Here is a 19,659-nt window from a genome sequence, read left to right on the forward strand (position 1 = left end):
CACGCCTGTAATCCCAGCACTTTGGAAGGCCAAGGTGGGTGGATCACCTGAGGTCAGGAGTTCAAGACCAGCCTGACCAACACGGAGAAACCCCGTCTCTACTAAAAATACAAAATTAGCTGGGTGTGGTGGCACATCTCTGTAATAATCCCAGCCACTCGGGAGGCTGAGGCAGGAGAATCAGTTGAACCTGGGAGGCGGAGGTTACAGTGAGCCCAGATTGCACTATTGCACTCCAGCCTGGGCAACAAGAGCAAAACTCCATGTAAAAAAAAAAAAAAAGAAAGAAACAAAATGAACATTAGAAAATGTTTCAGTAAAAGGTGAAAGTCCTTGGCATTTCTCCCCTCCCCTCAGATACCCAGTAAATGGGTTCAGAATTTCTTCAGGGCTTTGTTCATGCTCATACTAACACCTAGACCTTTGTTCCTTAAAAATTGGGATCACATTATTGCTGCTTCTCAGCGTCATCTTTCACTTAACAGCGTGTGATGCATGGCCTGGCCAGCACCTGCAGTTACCCTCATTCTCCTAAGATCTCCATCTTGCATCTCTGTATCATTCCATCACATGGATGTTCTCAGCTATAGTTTAGTCCTTTATTGGCTGGGGTTCTTTCATTTTATATTGATTCAAGCAGTGCTTCACTGTACATATATTTTCAGTGCTCATAAACTTTTTTTTTTTTTTTTTTGAGATGGAGTCTCACTTTGTCACCCAGGCTGGAGTGAAGTGGCGTGATGTTGGCTCCCTGCAACCTCCGCCTCCTGGGTTCAAATGATTCTCCTGCCTCAGCTGCCTGACTTGCTGGGATTACAGGTGCATGCCACCACACCCGGCTACTTTTTTGCATTTTTAGTAGGGACAGGGTTTCATCATGTTGGCCAGGCTAGTTTCAAACTCCTGACCTCAAGTGATCTGCCTCCCTTGGCCTCCCAAAGTGCCAGGATTACAGGCGTGAGCAACCGTGCCCAGCCAACATTTTTGTAGTATTTTTAAAAAGCCTCCTACAAGAATTATTAGTGGGTCAGAGGGTATGGTGCGAAGCCTTGTAAAAAGATATGCCAGTATACATGGCCACCAGTAGGGTATATTTTCCCGCATTCACGCCAATACACTGGGTATTATCCATCTTTATAAATCTTTTTTTGGCGGGGTGGGGTGGTGATGGAGTCTCAGTCTGTCGCCGAGGCTGGAGTGCAGTGGCGTGATCTCGGGTCACTGCAACCTCTGCCTCCCGGGTTCACACTGTTCTCCTGCCTCAGCCTCCCGAGCAGCTGGGACTACAGGCACCGCTACCAGGCCCAGCTAGTTTTTCTATTTTTAGTAGAGATGGGGTTTCACTGTGTTAGCCAGGATGATCTCAATTTCCTGACCTCATGATCCACCCGCCTCAGCCTTCCAAAGTGCTGGGATTACAGGCGTGAGCCAACATGCCAGGCCTGTCTTTATAAATCTTTACCAATCTTACACCTGTAATCCCAGCATTTTGGGAGGCCGAGGCAGGAGAACTGCTTGAGTCCAGGAGTTTGAGACCAGCCTGGACAACATGGTGAAACCCTGTCTCTTAAAAAAAAAAAAAAAAAAAAAAAAAATTAGCCGGGTGTGGCAATGAATGCCTGTAGTACCAGCTACTTGAGAGGCTGAGGTGGGAGGATCACTTGAGCCCAGCAGGTTGAGGCTGCAGTGAGCTATAATCACACCACTGCACTCCAGCCTGAGCAATACCCAGTCTCAAAGAAAAAAAAAAGTTGTGTGACCGTAAATGATATTGAACTTCTCTCTGTATGTTCAGAGACCATTGTATTCCTTTTCTAAAGCACCCGTTTGTGTCCTGTATGTGTTTTTCTATTGTCATGATTAGAAAAATCTCCCCACCCCAATTCTAAACTACTTACCTACATTTTCTTTTAATATATTTAAAGTTTTATTTATTACATTTTAATCTTCAACACATTTGAAGCCGACTATAGAGTAAGATGTACACTGGAGCTTTTTTTCTAAGTGTCAGTTATCCCCAGTATTTCTTGACTGCAGCACTATTGGCATGTTGAGGCAGATACTATTGTGTGGTGGGGCAGTTCTGTGCATTATGGGATGTTCAGCAGCATCCCTGGCCTCCCCCCACTGCATGCCGGTACCATCCCCCTCCTGCTGTGATAAGAAATGTCTCCAGACATTGCCGAATGTTTGTGGGGGGCACAACTGCTCTGCCCTATTCCTGTTGGTCTATTTCCAGTTGCTGAGTGGGATTTGGAAAGCCGGAGTATATTTTAGAAAGAACTTGGATTATTCAAATGAGCGGTGGCAGTACTTGTCTGACTAGAGTGTGTGGGTGCATCTGGGACACTGAGATGGGAGAGGCATCTTGCATACCTGCTTCTCTGCCACAGATGCCTCCCATCCTGCCCCCTGGTGCTGTTGCAGGTGGCCGTGGTGAAGTCGGAGGACGTGGAAGCAGGGTTAGCATCCCCTGGTGGGCAGCCCTCCCCTGAAGGTGCCACTCCACAGGTGGTCACCCTCCATGTGGCAGAGCCGGGGGGCGGTGCGGCAGCCGAGAGCCAGCTAGGCCCTCCTGACCTACCACAGATCACCCTGGCACCTGGTCCATTTGGTGGGACTGGCTACAGTGTCATCACGGCACCCCCTATGGAGGAGGGGACATCAGCTCCTGGCACACCTTACAGGTGAGACCTGCTGCCTGCAAGGCCCCTTTCAGCTTTTTATAGGTGTGGTCGGTCAGTTCGATTTGGGCCCCACCCAAGCCTAGTTGGCAGGAGGCAAAAATCCCAGTACACATCAAGTGATTGGTGGTGGAGTCTACCCTTCTCAGGAGGTCAAGAGCTACCATTTTTTAGCCACTTACATGTTCCAAGCACTTGGCAGTCATGATGGGACCTAAGCCATTCCCATGAGATCCAGATTTCCCTTGTTTTACAAATGAGGAAATGGGCCAGGGAGGTTAAGTGACCAGCCTGAAACCACACACGCAGTAGGTAAGATTTGAACCCTGGTCCCTTTGGTTCCCATGCCAAGTGCTCTTCTTGAGTGATCCCAGGTGTTCTCCAGTTCTGACATTCCAAAGCAGCTCAGGCCTCTTTACCAGCATTGAGGCTTGGCTCCTGCACTTGGCTTCCCTACAATGAATGAGCTTGGGCAGGCATGTTTATGTTCACCAAACTCTTAGGCCATCTGAGGAAGCCCTGAATCTAAGTGCCAAATTGTTCAGCTGGGCTGGGAGTCAGGATCCCCGGGCCCATGCCCTTGGCCAGCACCTGGGCGGCCAGTCTCAGCATTTGCTCTCTACTCTTAGGCAACAGGTCGTTGTTAGCCTTGCCTCCTCCACTAGCTCCTAGTGGTGGATTCACCATTTGCTACTGGTTGGCCTGGTCCCCCTGTCCTGCTCAAGTTGGCCAGACTTGGGTTGGACCCCTCTGCCTCACTGTGTGCCCCCCACCTTGCCATGTTTACCAAGGAGGACAAGGATGACCCGTTTTTGAGAAGGACCTATGCTTGAGTTGTAATCATTTACAAGAGAGACGGTAGAGGGTCATTTGGTAACAGGGCAGAGCCACAGTTGAACCCTAGGCCCTTCTGACTTGAGTCCATCTTTGGTGACAGTCATCCCTCAGTTGATACCTGTTGCTTGGGGAAGGGGGCTCCTGTGGCCCTCCATCTTCTCCTAGAACCTTCTCCGTGCCCACAGCGAGGAACCCTCAGGAGAGGCAGCCCAGACTGTGGTTGTGAGTGACACCCTAAAAGAAGCTGGCACCCACTACATCATGGCTACTGATGGTACCCAGTTGCACCACATTGAGGTGAGGCTTGGGGATGTCAACCACTCCTCTACCTCCCTCCCCTTCTCAGCACCTCATGCTCCCTGTCTCTCCACAGCTCACTGCAGATGGCTCCATCTCCTTCCCAAGTCCAGATGCTCTGGCCTCTGGTGCCAAATGGCCCCTGCTGCAGTGTGGGGGGCTGCCTAGAGATGGTCCTGAGCCTCCATCTCCAGCCAACACCCACCGTGTAGGGGACCCCCCGAGCTCTGCCTCCCCACCTCCTGCAACCAGCAAAGCCCTGGGCCTGGCAGTGCCCCCCTCACCGCCGTGTGCAGCCACTGCAGCATCAAAGAAGTTTTCCTGCAAGATCTGTGCCGAGGCCTTCCCTGGCCGAGCTGAGATGGAGAGTCACAAGCGGGCCCATGCTGGGCCTGGTGCCTTCAAGTGCCCCGACTGCCCCTTCAGTGCCCGCCAGTGGCCCGAGGTCCGGGTAGGTGCTGGCGCTCCTGTGTCTCTGCTGTCATTCATTGGGCCACACATTTGTATAACAAACCTTTAATGAGTGCCCTTTCAAACCAGATCCTTTGCCCCCCTCTGAGTGGATGAGATTGGTCAGAGATGACTCAGCAAGGTCCCAGCTCTCAGGGAGCCTGGTCTGGTGGGGAGGCAAACCAGACACAATGTGACTAATGCCAGACAGTGTTCCGAGTGTGAACCAAGGGTGCAGGGCAGAGAGCAAGTCATTTGAACTTGAGTGTGCTGGGGAAAATGCCACAGGAGGGATGGCCAAGCTGGGCCTCCAAGAGCAAAGGCACAAAGGTGTGAGACAGAGGCATGGCTAGGGAGACTTGAACGTCTAGAACAGGGTTCCCCAACCCCTGGTCCACAGACCAGTAGCCATCTATGGCTTGTCAGGAACCAGGCCACACAGGAGGTGAGCGGCAGGTGGGCAAGCATTAGCCTGAGCTCCACTTCCTGTCACAGCAGCTGCATTAGAGTGTCATAGGAGCACAGCCCCATTGTGAACTGTGCATACAAGGGATCTAGATCACACACTCCTTATAAGAATCTAAGCAGTATCTGATGATCTGAGGTGCAACAGTTTCATCCCAAAACCATCACCCTGCACATGCCGTGAAACAATTATCTCCCATAAAACCAGTCCCTGGTGCCAAAAAGGTTGGAGACCACTTGTCTAGAATACTGAGGGCACAGAAGTTTGAGGTAGTTGGGGAGCCACCATGGAGAAGGCTAGTGGGCAGGTTCATAGCCCAGCTTGGGGCCTCCCTGTTTGCCTGAGGATTTCCAGTTTTCAGATCCAGTCACGCACTGCATCATCCCCAGAGGTCAGAGAGGGAAGCAGGGCCTAGAGCCCCACCCCTACAGATGCAGAGGTGGAGGCTCCGTCAGGCAGGCCTCAACCCTAGAAAATCAGGGCCCGGGTCAGGCGCGGTGGCTCATGCCTGTAATGCCAGCACTTTGGGAGGCCGAGGCGGGTGGATCACCTGAGGTCGGGAGTTTGAGACCAGCCTGACTAACATGGAGAAAACCTGTCTCTACTAAAAATACAAAATTAGCCAGGCATGGTGACACATGCCAGTAATCCCTGCTACTCGGGAGGCTGAGGCAGGAGAATCGCTTGAACCCAGGAGGCAGAGGTTGCGGTGAGCTGAGATCACGCCACTGCACTCCACCTCTAGGCGACAAGAGCAAAACTCTGTCTCAAAAAAAAAAAAAAAAAAAAAGGCCCGATGGGACCTGCACAGGTCCCCTCATCCAACACCTCTAAGTTACAGATGGGTAAACTGAGATTTTCCAATTGACCTAATAATGATGGAACCTATGGCCTTTCACTTTTAGGACACAGCAGCACCAGATGTGGATCTGGCTTGGCCTTTCTACCCAGCTTCTTGTTAGTACATAGGATTTTGGTTTTCCGAGGTCCGCTTTGCCTGGTTCCCTGACCAGCTGTCGGCAGGGATCTGGGGATTTGTTGCCATCTGTCCTGACCCAGCTGATGCCCCCAACTCTGCCCTCTGCAGGCGCACATGGCACAGCACTCAAGCCTGCGGCCCCACCAGTGTAGCCAGTGCAGTTTCGCCTCCAAGAATAAGAAGGACCTGCGGCGGCACATGCTGACTCACACCAAGGAGAAGCCTTTTGCGTGCCACCTCTGCGGGCAGCGGTGAGGCCACATACCGATGGGTGGGGACCGCTGGGCATGTATGATGGAGCTAACCTGAGCCACCTTTCATCCCCTTCAGTTTCAACCGTAACGGGCACCTCAAGTTCCATATCCAGCGGCTGCACAGTCCTGATGGGAGGAAGTCAGGAACCCCTACAGCCCGGGCTGCTACCCAGACCCCAACCCAGACCATCATCCTGAACAGTGATGACGAAACACTGGCCACCCTGCACAGTGAGCTGCCCCTGGGGCCACAGGGTGGGCACCAGGGTAGATCCAGAGACTTGAGCCACTGCCCCAAAAGGCACCTCTGGGCACAGTAGAGGCTGGGGCATTGCAGGTTTTCCTGGACCTCACGTGAGCATCCTCTCCTCTCTGCCCAGCTGCACTCCAGTCCAGTCACGGGGTCCTGGGCCCAGAGCGGCTACAGCAGGCACTGGGCCAGGAACATATCATTGTTGCCCAGGAGCAGACAGTGACCAATCAGGTAAGAGTCAGGACTGGGGGCCCTCTGGCTAGTGACAGGCAGGGGTTGGGGTAGAGAAATGAGGCTAGAGCTGGCTTGGTCCTGGCAGGAGGAAGCCACCTACATCCAAGAGATCACCACAGCAGATGGCCAGACCGTACAGCACCTGGTGACCTCCGACAACCAGGTGAGCTGCTAGCTACTGTTGATGCCCTTAGCTGTGACCTACCCTCCCAACCAAAGACCCACCTTGGGGAGGAATGATACTTTCCAAACCACCCCTCCTGGGGTCCATGCTTGCCAACAACTGCATTGTTGCTGGTGGCTATTCCTAGTCTTCCACTCTGCCTTCTTAGCTGAGCTCCTCGAGAACGAGGCCTCAGCACCTGCCTCCTTGCCACCACTGCCACCCTCCCCCCCACCCACAGGTGCAGTATATCATCTCCCAGGATGGTGTCCAGCACCTGCTCCCCCAGGAATATGTTGTGGTCCCCGAGGGCCATCACATCCAGGTAGACCACACCCTGGGATGAGGGTGGGGTGTGGTGAAGGGCTGCATGACCTCTTCCCAGAATCACAGCTTGGCTTCCTCTCTGCAGGTACAGGAGGGCCAGATCACACACATCCAGTATGAACAAGGAGCCCCGTTCCTTCAGGAGTCCCAGGTAGGGCCCTGGGAGGACAGGGAGACCTGGGGCACAGGCAGGGTTTCTGCAGGCCAGCATCTTATCAGCTTTTCCCCTCCAGATCCAGTATGTGCCTATGTCCCCAGGCCAGCAGCTTGTCACACAGGCTCAACTTGAGGCTGCAGCACACTCGGCTGTCACAGGTATGGAGCTGGACCCTGAGGAGCACAGGGCTGGGTTTGGACCCGGCTCCTGAGCCTCTAGCTCACCATACTTTCCCCTCCCCTGGCAGCAGTGGCTGATGCTGCCATGGCCCAAGCCCAAGGCCTGTTTGGCACAGAGGAGGCAGTGCCTGAACACATTCAACAGCTGCAGCACCAGGGCATCGAGTACGACGTCATCACCCTGGCCGATGACTGAGCCCTGAGGGCCCGACACAGATCATGGATTTGAGGCCAGCCCTCCCGGGGGTGGGGGGCCACCAGGACTCACCTCCCTCTTCATTTAGTATCTCCAGATACTGGACAGCCAGCATCCTCTCATTCCTAGGGAGCCAGACCTGTGCTGTTGGGGTTAGGGGCAGCCATGGGCCCCGGCCAAGACGTGCTGGGTGCCCCAGCCTGCAGGCAGGCTTTGGGATAGAAATTTATTTTTGTTTGGGTGGACCCACTGGCCTCTCAGTCTCAATAAAGGGACTGGAGTCCAGTCCTGAACAGCTTACTTTGTCTGCTTGCTGCTGCAGCCTGAACCAGGCCAGATCTTTTGAGGTGGAGGCTGTCTGGCTCCACAGCATGACCTGCCCTGCCCTGCCTCTCTAAGTCCAGTGATCCACCAGCAGGGCAGACCCTTGCTGCAGAGGCCTGGCAATGAGAGAGACGGCTGAACCAGCGAGAGCCTCAGCAAGCACCTTCAGACCTGCTTCCTCCCTGGGCCCTAAGGAGCATGCGCTCTGTGCCTACAGGTCCCGAGGCTGCTCTCCTGATCCTCGACTGTGAGGCACACCCAGCTGTCTGCTCACTGTGGGGATCCAAGGCCAGCGAGAGTCTGGCTTTTGGGTTGGGGACAGGCACAGCTCCCAGTCCTCTGATCCCCAGGGGTATCCATGCAGGCCCTGCTGGGGGAGTTTGGAGCTAGGGGATGCAGGGCCTTGGACTCTTCGGACCTGCTGAGCCCAGGCAGAGGCCACCAGGGACCCAGCTGTGTGGGAGCCCCAGCTGGGGAGTGAAGGTCCAGGGACCATGAGAAGGAGCTGCTGGAGGGAGGGGAGTGTGGTCCCAGAAGTAGCTCCAGCTGCCTCAGCCTTCTCTGCCCTCAAGACCCTCACACATTCTTGGGGGGGTTTCTGTATTTCCTTTTACAAATGAAACAAGGTGGCAACAGGATGAGGGGTGGGGTTGGGAAGGCATCAGGACCTATATACATGGGACTTGGAGGGAGTTTGAGGTGAGGAGTTGGGGACAGGCAGGGAGGGGAGCCCTGGCAGAACCATAATCTTCCTATGTCAGTGGCAGCGGGGTCCCTGTCAGGCCCCAGGGGCCTGAGTCCCAGCAGTCCAGACCAGCACCCCTGGGGCTCCTCCTCCCCGCAGGGTATGTTAAGTGGGGTGAGGCTCGCGGCTAGGGCCCTGCTCACGGCCCGAGTCCCGGTCCTTGGCATCCGAGGAGGACGATGAGGAAGAACCAGAGCTGTGGCTTCGGCCTGACTGCCGGTAGGCAGCGCTCAGCTCCTGCAGCCGTTCAGGCGTTGGCACCCACTTGGCAAAGCCAGGGTCGTTCTGTAGGAAGAGCACGGCCGTGTTGTGGACGGCCTTGTAGTGCATTTCCTCCCTGCGGGCAAAGGCAATGGCTCAGGGTGGGGCTGGGCCTGGCCTGGCCAGCCTAGCCTCCGTCCCCTGCCCTCCCTGGCACCCACTTCTTGCAGATGTGCTGGGAGCCACTGCGGTACTCGTGCTCAAAGGCAGGCAGGATCAACTGGTGGCGTTTGAAGCGGCTCTGCTCCATGCGGGTGAGCGCTGGTGTGGGGGGTTCCCGCCACTCTGGGATGAACACGATGAAGGACAGGGGCTCCGGTGAGCTCTCAAGCAGTTTCTGTGGAAGGGGACACAGGGTGGACGTCAGGGGCTGCCTCCCAGGTGGCTGGCAATCCTGCCCTGTTGCCCACCCCTCACCCTGGCAGTGCACCCACCTCAAAGTGAGAGACCATAGCATCCATGAGCTCCTCGCAGAAGGGAGGGTTGGCCTCAAATGAACCACTCAGTGGAGCAAAGTCTAGGCAGGGCCTGGGGACAGGAGTGAGCATTTTAAGTCCTATCAGGACCCAGTCCCTCAACCAGAAACAGGTGCCATCCTCAACCCTAGGCAGCCACACTGAAGAGATGGCCTCTCCAGAAGCCAGCATTCACCCTGATTCACTGGGGCACAAGGCATAACCGTCTCCACTGAATGAATGAAGACAGTGAACGAGGCTCAGGCTGGGATGCCCGTGTTCACCAAGCTGGCATTCCAATCCAGTTCTGAGCCCACCACTACCACTACAGCAGAAGCTGCACCCAGGATCCCCAGCTGCTGAGCTCTGGACCTCTGGAGGTCCTGGCCATTCTTCCTTCTGGAGACAGCATTACGTTCTCTCATCTGTGCTCACCCCCACCCCTAGTTTGTAAGGCCTCTGAGGTCTGTGGCCCCACTTCTCACTCCTCTCAGGGCCCGGGACCACGCGTTCCTATTCCATCCTGAGCTGACTCACTGAGAAACCCAGAGGCCAGCTAGGGGTGTCACATGCCTGCCCACAGAGCCAGAAAGGCTCAGACTCCCAGAAGTTAAGCAACATGTCCAAGATCACATAGCTGGTAAGAGGTGGAGGCAGGGACTCCACCGAAGCCTGCCTGACACTACAGTCCAGGAAGCAGCCAGCAGAGGCGGGCCCGGTGCTCTGGAGGACCACTTCCCTGGCCTGGGTAGAGGGCAGCCCTTGGCCCTCACCCGCGGGAGCCAAAGTAGCCGTCTGTGTCGGGGAAGGCAGAACAGTACTGGCGGAAGTAACAGTTGAGGGGTGAGGCGAAGCACTCGAAGCTGACGCCGAAGAGTCGGTGGAGGGCCTCAAAGACGTGCACAGGCAGCGACCCCTGCAGGCCAGTCCCCTCATAGAGGCCCACGCCGAACATCATCTGCGGAGTGGCCATAGTCAGCGCCTGGGGCTCGCCCTCCCTGTTCCCTCCTGGGGAGCCCTCCCTGCTGCCCCAGGCCTGTACCTGGTACCGTCGGAGAAGACACCAGACCCGGGGCAGGAACCTCTCAAAGGCAGAGTCATCAATGCAACTGTAGCGGTAAAGGAGCCACTGTGGGGTGGGACAGAGAGGAGTGGCCTTCAGCAGTGCTCCCTCATGTCCTCATCACTGGTCTCCTGCTGGGGACTCTGCTCAGGAAAGATCCCAGGCCCTGACTCGTGCCATCAGCTAGGGACTTCCTCCCCGTAGCTCTTACCAGCTTGCTGAAGTAGTTGCGGCTGACCTTGACCATCTCTCCCTTATACCGGATGCAGACCACGTTGTTCTCCATGTGCATCTCCACACTGGGCATGGGGGGTGCAGACACAGCCAGCCGGACTGGATAGCAGTACACAAGGCGGGGCTCCACCTCAGGGGCGTCCACCTCCTCTGTGGGCAGGGAGAGCAGTGAGGGACCATACTCATTCTCATGCTGCAGCCACTGTGGGCCACATGCTTTGTACTGAGAGAGGGAAGTCCCATTTCACAGATCAGTATAGTGTGGCCTAGTTCAGTAGAAAGGGAATGAAAGCCATAAAAAGAAACCAGCCAGACAATTGGCTGGGGCAGAAACAGGTGGCCTGTGTCAACACGCTCAGTATCGAAGCAGGCCCCTGTATGCCGTGCCTTGGGCTGGTAGGCAAGAAGGCTCTCAGGCCTATGGGTCCTGCTGCTGGGCAGAAGTACAAGAAATACATTGCCACCATCGTAATAGTGACGATTCCTTATTTGGGGATCTTTTTGGGCCACACGGTTTACCTGAGTTACTTGTGAGTACTCACACAATCCTACCATCAGATGCTATACTTCAGTCTGGGGAAAGTGAGGCTTGCAGAGAATGGATGTAAATTCGGGTACACCTAACTACGACTCCCAGCCTATCTTTCACCACCACCATCTGGCTCTCCCTTTATCACTCCTCCCTGTTTCCCAGAGAAGTACAGCCAAAGGACACAGCAGGTTCTGCCCCAAACCAGTCCCTGGCCTTGAGGCTCAGCCTCGCTTGTCCCTTCCATCAGGGTATAGAGCTGATGGCATCACAGCTGGCTCCTCCTCCACCTTTCCCCTACCTGAGATGTTGTTTTCCTTAAGGATGGCAAGGTGCTTCTCTCGGATCCGTTTGACGTACTCCAGGGAGATGTGGTAGATCTTACTGCAGATGCCTTCCACGGAGTCCTTGGCTGCAGCCGAGACGTGGGGGCCACACTGCCTCCGCAGGTGCTCCAGGCGATCCTAGAGGAGATATTCTGGATCAGGGCACTAGTGGAGGCCAAAGGGGCTCAGCTGGGCTGGCAGGTAACCGCAGGGCTGTTGGAGTCCAGCAGTCCTTGTTTTGAAACCAGCTCTGCTACTGACTAGCTGTGTCACTTGGACATATCCCCTGGCTTCTCTGAATCATTCCTCAAGTGCCAAGGGGACACGAGATACCTAACAGGGCAGTTTGAATATTAAATGTAATAATTTCCCTTAAGGGCTTACCAAGTGCCTGGCATACAGTAAGTGTACAATAAATGCCAGTAGCTTTTGTTGGGGTTACACTGCTAGATCCCACGGTAATTACTGGAGAAACAGACAAACCAGCATGGTCCCAGCTTACAGTGTTTGCAGTCTATTGGGGAAAGACACAATTACAAAAGAGTGTTGGTTGCTGCAGACTTGAGACTTGAGCTTTTAGCTACTTGCAAAGATGACTGTCGGGATTTGTAATTTTGCTGAATCACGTGTAAAACTGAAGAGTGAGAATGAGTCACTCTGGCTAGTGAGTACACCTACCTTTGTCACTCTCTACGTGTCAAGTACACAGTTACTATCGTGAAGTGCGAAACCTTGTCTCTTGTGAAATATGGTCCTGAAAAGAAAGCCCATTGCTAGTGCTGGTGGAGAGGTTTAAGAAGTGATAGGTTTTGGCCAGAAAACAGAATTGTTTTGGACACATTAAGAGTAGGGAATTGAATCTGATGGTAGCTCTTAACTATGATATGAATACACACACCCAAGAAAAAGCAGGCTGTCAATCTGTTTCCAAAAATCTACTCAAGGGAGATGCGGAACATTCATTAGGCTGAAAGGCGGCTACCTGTGGTGTGTGGCCAAGCATAAGACTCCATTAAGACTGTTAATGGAAATGTTCTGTGGGAGAAAGCCAGGAGCCTAGAGAAATATCTCCACAATCATGAGTTTGGGGACTGATGAACATCAAACGTCTGCCATATTCCACAAGAATAGGCCACTGGGGGAGGCCTTGCCCAGCCTGGACAGGCAGAGTAGGCTTCCTAGAGGAAGTGGCCACAGAGCCCTAAAACTGGCCTTCTCACCCGGGGACCCACTCACCATGTAGTCCTCCTTGGAGGCTGAGTGGTCCTTCCGAAGCCAGCTAAAGGTGTCTTCCACATTCCATTTGACCACCTTCCTACTGTCGGGGGATGCACTCCTGCCAGTCAAGGGGAGGGTAGAAGAAAGGAATGGCTTGGCTCCACCCTCCTCATTCCACTTCCATGGGCTCCCTGGACATCAACCCCTAGCTTCCATCGCAGCCCTTGTTCTGCCTTTGGGAGCTGGCCCCACTTCTGCCACCAAGAGCAACGACAGCCCTGCATGAGACCAGGCAAGATGGCCTATGACCTCCCACTTTGATCACAGACCCATCTTGCCTGGGGCAGGAGACAGAGGCAAACCTGGACTCGATGAGCCGCCTGGCGGCCTCCGCATATTTAAAGAGCAGGCGCTTGGCTTCCTCCCGGAACTTGATTCGGGATAACCTGCGTTAGACAGTGGGCAGAGTTAGAGCCCTTCTATACATGACTGGGCACAGAAACCAAATGGCCCAGGGTCATCCCCAGCTGTGGGGCTGTACCTGATAGGAATGTCATTCATGATTTCACGAAACATGGAAGGTGACACGACTGGTTCACAGTTGCTGGGCAACAGGGGGTCAGATCCTTTGTCTACCACCTTGCGCTCCAGCATCCAGCGGTTGAAAGACTCCCGTGGAGGCTCAATGCCTGTAGGACAGGAGAGCTGCTGAAGGCCTGGATTTAATCAAGCAGTCCCACTTGGAGCTTGGCACATATAGGAAGCACCACATTCAGCAGTAAGCAAGACACAGTCCCACTTCAGAAGCTTCTAGGCTGCATTTCCCAAAATATTTTCTAAGAATCACTAGTTTTATAGTGTTAGTAAGTATCTAGCCAGGTGTAGTGGCTCACACTTATAATCTCAGCACTTTGGAAGGCTAAGGTGGAAGGATCGCTTGAGCCCAGGAGTTCAAGACCAGCCTGGGCAACACAGTAAGATCCTGTGTTGCTAAAAAAAAAAAAATTAGCTGGGTGTCCCAGCTACTCGGGAGGCTGAGGCGGGAGGATCGCTTGAACCCGGGGACCGAAGCTGCAGTGAGCTGCAGTCGCGCCATTGCACTCCAACCTGGGTGACAGAGCAAGACCTTGTCTCAAAAGAAAATAATAAAAAGGCCGGGCGCAGTGGCTCACGCCTGTAATCCCAACACTTTGGGAGGCCGAGGTGGGTGGATCACCTGAGGTCAGGAGTTTGAGACCAGCCTGGCCAACATGGAAAAAACCCGTCTCTACTAAAAATACAAAAATTAGCTGGGCATGGTGGCATGTGCCTGCATTCCCAGCTACTCAGGAGGCTGAGGCAGGAGAATTGCTTGAACCCGGGAGGCAGAGGTTGCAGTAAGCCGAGATTGTGCCATTGCACTCCAGTCTGGGCAACAGTGAAACTCCATCTTAGAAAAAGAAAAAAAAGTATTACATAATATAAAAAAAAGCAGGGGGGAGGCCAGAGAATTCTATCTTTGAGCAAAGTTAAATAGGTTTATTACTAATCATAAAAATTAAAAACTAGGCCACGCATGGTGGCTCACATCTGTAATCCCAGCACTGTGGGAGGCCAAGGCAAGCAGAAGGCTTGAGCCCAGGAGTACAAGACCAGCCTGGGCAACATAGCAAGATCCTGTCTCTTAAAAAAAAAAAAAATTGGCCAGGTGTGGTGGCTCATGCCTGTAATCCCAGTATTTTGGGAGGCTGAAGCGGATGGATCACGACGTCAGGAGTTCAAGACCAGCCTGCCCAACACTGTGACACCCCGTCTCTACTAAAAATACAAAACTTAGCTGGGCATGGTGGTGTGCGCCTGTAATCCCACTACTCGGGAGGCTGAGGCAGGAGAATTGCTTGAACCGGGACCTGGGAGGCGGATGATGCAGTGAGCAGAGATGGCGCCACTGCACTCCAGCATGGGCTACAGAGCGAGACTCCGTCTCAAAAAAAAAAAATTTAAAACTAGTTTATTTAATACTTATCCATTTTACTTAATCCTTGTCATAGAATCCTAAGGTATAAATACTCTTTGTTTTTTTGGTTTTTTTGAAACAGGGTCTTGCTCTGTCACTCAGGCTGGAGTGCATTGGCGTGATCATGGCTCACCACAGGGCCCCACTTCGCCATTCCCAAGCTGGCCTGGTCAAGCCTGGCTCTTGCTAAAGGTGGGTGGAAATAAAGGAGGCCGCAGCCCAGAGGCAGGTACCCTCTCGCTGCTGGCACAGCTCCCGGTAGTGCTGCCGAAGCTTCAAGATGAGCTGAGAGCGGAGCAGCTCCACTTCAGGGTGCGGGGGCAGCACCTCTGAAGGCCCCCGGTGCTTGATGACAGCATTGGTCTGGATGTCCAGGTCCCAGTAGACCCTTGGGGCACAGAGAGGAGTGATGAAGATGCCCTGGCCACCCACACCACACCCCACAGTCCCAGACAGGCTGACGCTAGCAGTGGGTGCCCCCAAGCCAATCAGCGGGGACTCACTCAGTGGGTCGCAGGAGAGCTGCCTGCTGTTTATCTTCAGGGGACGTACCCCACATCTTCAGCGTTGGGGTTCCTGGGACACTGGGGGAGCTGGGCACCGACTGGCCTGTGGGTGTCACTGGGATTTCAATCTGTAGTGAAAGTCACAAAGGTGTCAAGTCAGGAGATTCACCAGAGAGGCTCCATCCAATACAGTGCACACCTGGTGAACTGTGTCCCGGGCCCCCCTCCTGGCTGGCCTGCCGACGCCTAGCCTCTGCAGGGAGCCTGCGGGCTGCCCATCTGAGCTGGCTGCTCAGCAGCCGGTTCCTGGCCGCAGACACTCACCTTGGGCTTCTTCACACCATTGCCGCTTGGCTGCTCTTCCGAGAGCTGCCGCTTTCTGGGCTTGTTCTCAGCCGGGGGGGTTTCCACCAAGCTTGAGTCTTGGGGCAGTGGGGTCGCATTCAGCCCCAAAGGGTCCGACTGGTGGAGGGAGACCAGCAGAGTTGCAACCAGGGCCAGCGGCTTAGGAGCCCCAGGACTTTGAATCCTCAGGCCCTCCCACCCCTGCTCCTACTCCTTAGAGAAGAGCAGAGGGGCTGGGATACAGGCAGAGAACACTGGGCTCCAGTCCTGCCTGCAACTTGCAACTGCGACAGGGTGTGTTACTTCCCTTCCAGTTCTCTTACCTTCAGAATGGCCATGCTAAGCCCTACATCACCACTGAGATTAAATGAGTCAGTGAACATGACTTGCTTAACATGGCATCTGGCATGAGATCAGTACACATTACACATTATTTTCCTCAAGAACAGAATGAAAGGAATAAAGGAAAAGCTCAAAAACTGCTTATTGTTGTAAAAAGCAAAGCCCTGCAGATAGGACTCTTGGTAACACCCAGAGAACGCATAGCGGTGAGTAGTGCAGCCCTGAACTCACATCAGATGCGCGTCCTGCTCTGCCTATTACTAACTGTGAGGTTTTGCACCAGTGGTTCCCCATCTTTGAACCTCAGTGTCTTCACATGCAAAATGGAGATGCCAACTATTTTGCCTGTGCCCAGTAAAGACATGCTGCCCCAGCTGAGAAGGATCCAAAAGCCCATGTTCCCGCCAAACAGCCCATGCCTGTACTTCCCGTCGTACTGACATGTCAGATCCTAGAATGTTCTTTTCCTCCCCACACACACTCACTAACCCTCTCGCCTTAAACACTCATTCTCAGGGCTTTTCCCATCATCTTGCCTTTCCCAGAGTAGGTCAGGATCCAGATGTACTATAACACTTCCTCATACACGGACCACAACTGTCATCCTACTGTCTGCTGGCAGCCCATGGGTGCTCTGCGACCACAGGGAGCAAGTCTGCCTTTTTCATTCCTGCCTTGCGGCGCAGCACCCACCGCGCAGCAGCCGTGCAATCATCTGTTTACTTGTCAGTCTACCCCATCTGAGTGTAGGTTCCATGAGGGCAGGAACTGTGTGTGTCTTGCTTGTCATTGTATCTGCAGGTGCCAGCACACGGCTGGGCACTGAACGGCTGGCTCCTCAGGGTACATTTGGGGAAGGCCCAGGTGCCAGAAGCCACTCTGAGACCCCCCACCCTAGGCTGGCACTCACAATCACATCATGCTGCCCCAGCACGGGCATCTCCCACAGGGACTGGTTGGTGAATCGGTTGAAGTAGTAGGGACGATTCTCCCTCCGGCTCCAGCACTTCTCCCAGCCTGCATGGACCAGCTCCTCTGCAAACAGGCATGGGGCCCAGCCAGGGTCAGGGCTACTCCCACGGTGCCCTTCCTACCCCACCACCCCACTGCTGCTCCCCCTCAGTACCTGGGAGGTCCTGCACCAGGCGGATTGGCTTTGGAGAACAGGGCTGGCTCTGATTGGAGGTACCTGGGGAGTGACTCAGCAGGGACGCTTCCTCCCGGGGGCTGCCGTGATTCTCATTGGCCATCTCCGCACCCACAAAGGACCTGCCACACAGAGGACCGAAGAGTGTCAGCTCCACCCCCTCACCCCCCAATTACAATCCACCCAGGGCCCCAGTGACCACCCATGGATGTGGAGAAATCCAATCAGGTCCTGTCCTGGAGAGCCAGCATGGTGCCACACAGCAACCCTGGGATCTAAGCTGCAATTCCAATTGTTCAGTGGGTGCACTCCTGCTGCTTCCTCTGCCTAAAATTCCCCTCCCCCTCTTCTCTGCCTGGCTTGCTACTGTGTTCACATCCTCCAGGAAGCCTTCCTTGACTCTCCCCTCCTGAGGTCAGGTGGTCAGAGCTCCTCCTCAGGGGCGTGAACACCTCTGTCATAGCACTCAGATGGTCTGGTCTATCAGCTGGGTTTGTCTCCCCATTAAACTGTCAGAACTCCCAGGAATAGGAACTGGGTCCAATTCAGCTCTCTCCTGGGCTCAGGCATAGGACCTGGACCCAACAGAAGCACTATTGATTCTGCAAATATTTACAAAGCACCAAGAGCAGCAAACAAGACAGAACAAGATCTGCCCTTGAGAAGCGATTCCTACAAGAAGGAATAGTAACAACTTTCAGGAGGAGATGGGATTTTACTGCTTCTATCCAGTAAAATCTAAAAGGAACAAAGCACACTAGGGAAGGGCATGGAATCTAATTGGTCACCTTATTTTACATTACATGGCAGGAAGCAGCTGTTGCTAAAATAACCAATGCAACTGAGAAGGACGATCTAAATGACTCCTTCATAATCCCCAGGTGAACATTTACTGTAAGTACCAGCAAGGAGGCCAGTTCCTTCAGATCTGTATTCCCTACTCCCCCACCCAAAGCATGCCCAGCAGGAGCCTCAGAAGCCAAAGTGCTTCTGGCCTGGGGCTGTCAGACAACTGGGAGCTAAGACAGACTTGATGATGCTAAATTTGTTTTCAGTAGGTCACACTTCCCAAAAGAAATCAAACTTTTACCCACAACAAGACCACAAAGGCAGGCTTAAACATCAGTTATCTTTTCATGCTGAAATTTTATCAACTCATTGTGGTCACACTGATTTTCTCATGCTGATCAGAAGCTCTGATTGGTTGTTGACGACATCAGAGGAATCATTGGGACACTGATTTTATTGTACACTCCGTCACAGACTTCTTCATTAATTTAGAAAGGGAAAAGTGAATGGTTACTCCATTGGTACAGTTTGGCAGATAAAAATGCAGGGAGCAACAGGACATTAATGTACAACAAACAGGGCCTTGATAACAAAAAGGTTGAGAACCACTGACCAAGGTATGAAAAAAACGAAGCTGCCTGGATTCTCTGGGCAGGAAGAATTCCTGGTGCCTTAGGGGCTGAGCCCACAGGTTTCAAGACTGAATGAAGTCCCCCTTTCTCTCACCCTCTGGGGTCTGCAATGCTAGCATGAGAGGCTTTTCTTCTCCAGCCGGATGGACCCCCACAAGGTCCCACAGAGGCGAGGAAAGGCCTGCAGGAAGACTCAGCACAGACGGATGGGCTGGTCAGCAGTGAAGTGCACGGGGCCCCAGGGGATTCCTTGCATCAGCAGCTGGAAAGCAAATAGGAAAATAGACAGTCACAGACCTGTGGGATGCTGCAGGGCGGGGACAACAAGAGGGGCAAAAACAAAGAGCAAGCTGGGGGCCTCCAGCGCAGGACACATCGGGAGAGGGGATGAGGGAATACAGGAGATGAAAATGATACCTCTTAAGCTTTCTCACCAATAGGTTTGCTTTCATGGGCACGTGACCTGCACGACTGCACAGAGACCCACATTCAGGAAAGCCCTGAGCTTGGTTTGAGGCTCTGCTGTCACTGTCTTAAAATTTTTAATAACTTTTTAACAAGGAGCTCGCATTTTCATTTTGCACACTGGGCCCCACAAACTCTGTAGCCAGTCCTGCCAACTTAAGTACCCTTAGGCTGGGCATGGTGGCTTCGGCAACTTGGCCGGGGTGGAAGGATTTCTTGAGGCTAGGAGTTCAAAACCAGCCTTGGCAACATAGTGAGACCCCCCACCAGCTCTACGACAAATAAAACTTTTTGTTTGGTTTTGAGACAGTCTCACTCTGTTGTCCAGGATGGAGTACACTGCATGATCTCAACTCACTGCAACCTCCACCTCCTGGGTTCAAGCGATTCTCCTGTGTCAGCCTCTCGAGTAGCTGGGATTACAGGCATGAGCCACACCTGGCTAAATTTTTTGTACTTTTAGTAGAGACGGGGTCTCACCATGTTGGCCAGGCTGGTCTTGAACTCCTGACCTCAAGAGATCCACCCACCTGGGCCTCCCAAAGTGCTGGGATTACAGGTGTGAGCCATTGCGCCAGGCCCAAATAAAACAAACAAAAAAAAGCACCTGCAGTCCCAGCTACTCAGGAGGCTGAGGTGGAAGGGTCACTTGAGCCCAGGAGCTCGAGGCTGCAGTGAAGTATAATCATGCCACCGTGCTCCAGCCTGGGTGACACGGCAAGACCTCATCTCTTTTTTTTTTCTTTTTTTTTTTTTTTTTTAGTGTATCTTTTTTTTTTTTTTTTTGAGACAGTTTCACTCTTGTT

At 53.5% G+C, this 19,659-nt stretch overlaps 2 protein-coding genes across 3 annotated transcripts in view; one reads left to right on the top strand and one right to left on the bottom strand.

Annotated features, from left to right (window-relative positions):
• The window catches only part of ZNF335 (zinc finger protein 335), a 25,786-nt gene extending 18,010 nt beyond the window's left edge, over positions 1–7,776 (top strand). For both annotated transcript variants that reach the window (XM_011983776.1, XM_011983775.1), the window contains 11 exons: positions 2,428–2,687; positions 3,707–3,818; positions 3,895–4,269; positions 5,822–5,964; positions 6,044–6,198; positions 6,348–6,451; positions 6,540–6,617; positions 6,859–6,942; positions 7,030–7,095; positions 7,178–7,259; positions 7,349–7,776. In XM_011983776.1, coding sequence (XP_011839166.1) covers positions 2,428–2,687; positions 3,707–3,818; positions 3,895–4,269; positions 5,822–5,964; positions 6,044–6,198; positions 6,348–6,451; positions 6,540–6,617; positions 6,859–6,942; positions 7,030–7,095; positions 7,178–7,259; positions 7,349–7,476 — 1,587 coding nt within the window. In that variant the 3' untranslated portion in view covers positions 7,477–7,776. The remainder of the gene's footprint in view (positions 1–2,427; positions 2,688–3,706; positions 3,819–3,894; positions 4,270–5,821; positions 5,965–6,043; positions 6,199–6,347; positions 6,452–6,539; positions 6,618–6,858; positions 6,943–7,029; positions 7,096–7,177; positions 7,260–7,348) is intronic.
• A 607-nt stretch (positions 7,777–8,383) lies between these two features.
• Positions 8,384–18,653, bottom strand: PCIF1 (PDX1 C-terminal inhibiting factor 1). The gene is made up of 16 exons (XM_011983777.1): positions 18,483–18,653; positions 16,947–17,089; positions 16,731–16,855; positions 15,458–15,595; positions 15,131–15,261; positions 14,861–15,015; positions 13,173–13,320; positions 12,994–13,077; positions 12,650–12,749; positions 11,389–11,551; positions 10,536–10,708; positions 10,304–10,390; positions 10,035–10,219; positions 9,241–9,334; positions 8,968–9,143; positions 8,384–8,882 (listed from the first exon to the last, which is right to left on the bottom strand). The coding sequence occupies exons 2-16, from the start codon at positions 17,068–17,070 to the stop codon at positions 8,651–8,653; spliced, it is 2,115 nt and encodes a 704-aa protein (XP_011839167.1). The 5' UTR covers positions 17,071–17,089; positions 18,483–18,653; the 3' UTR covers positions 8,384–8,650.
• Positions 18,654–19,659: the final 1,006 nt, after the last annotated feature.

Source organism: Mandrillus leucophaeus, unplaced genomic scaffold (assembly GCF_000951045.1).
Source record: "Mandrillus leucophaeus isolate KB7577 unplaced genomic scaffold, Mleu.le_1.0 Scaffold255, whole genome shotgun sequence".
Classification (NCBI taxonomy): domain Eukaryota; kingdom Metazoa; phylum Chordata; class Mammalia; order Primates; family Cercopithecidae; genus Mandrillus; species Mandrillus leucophaeus.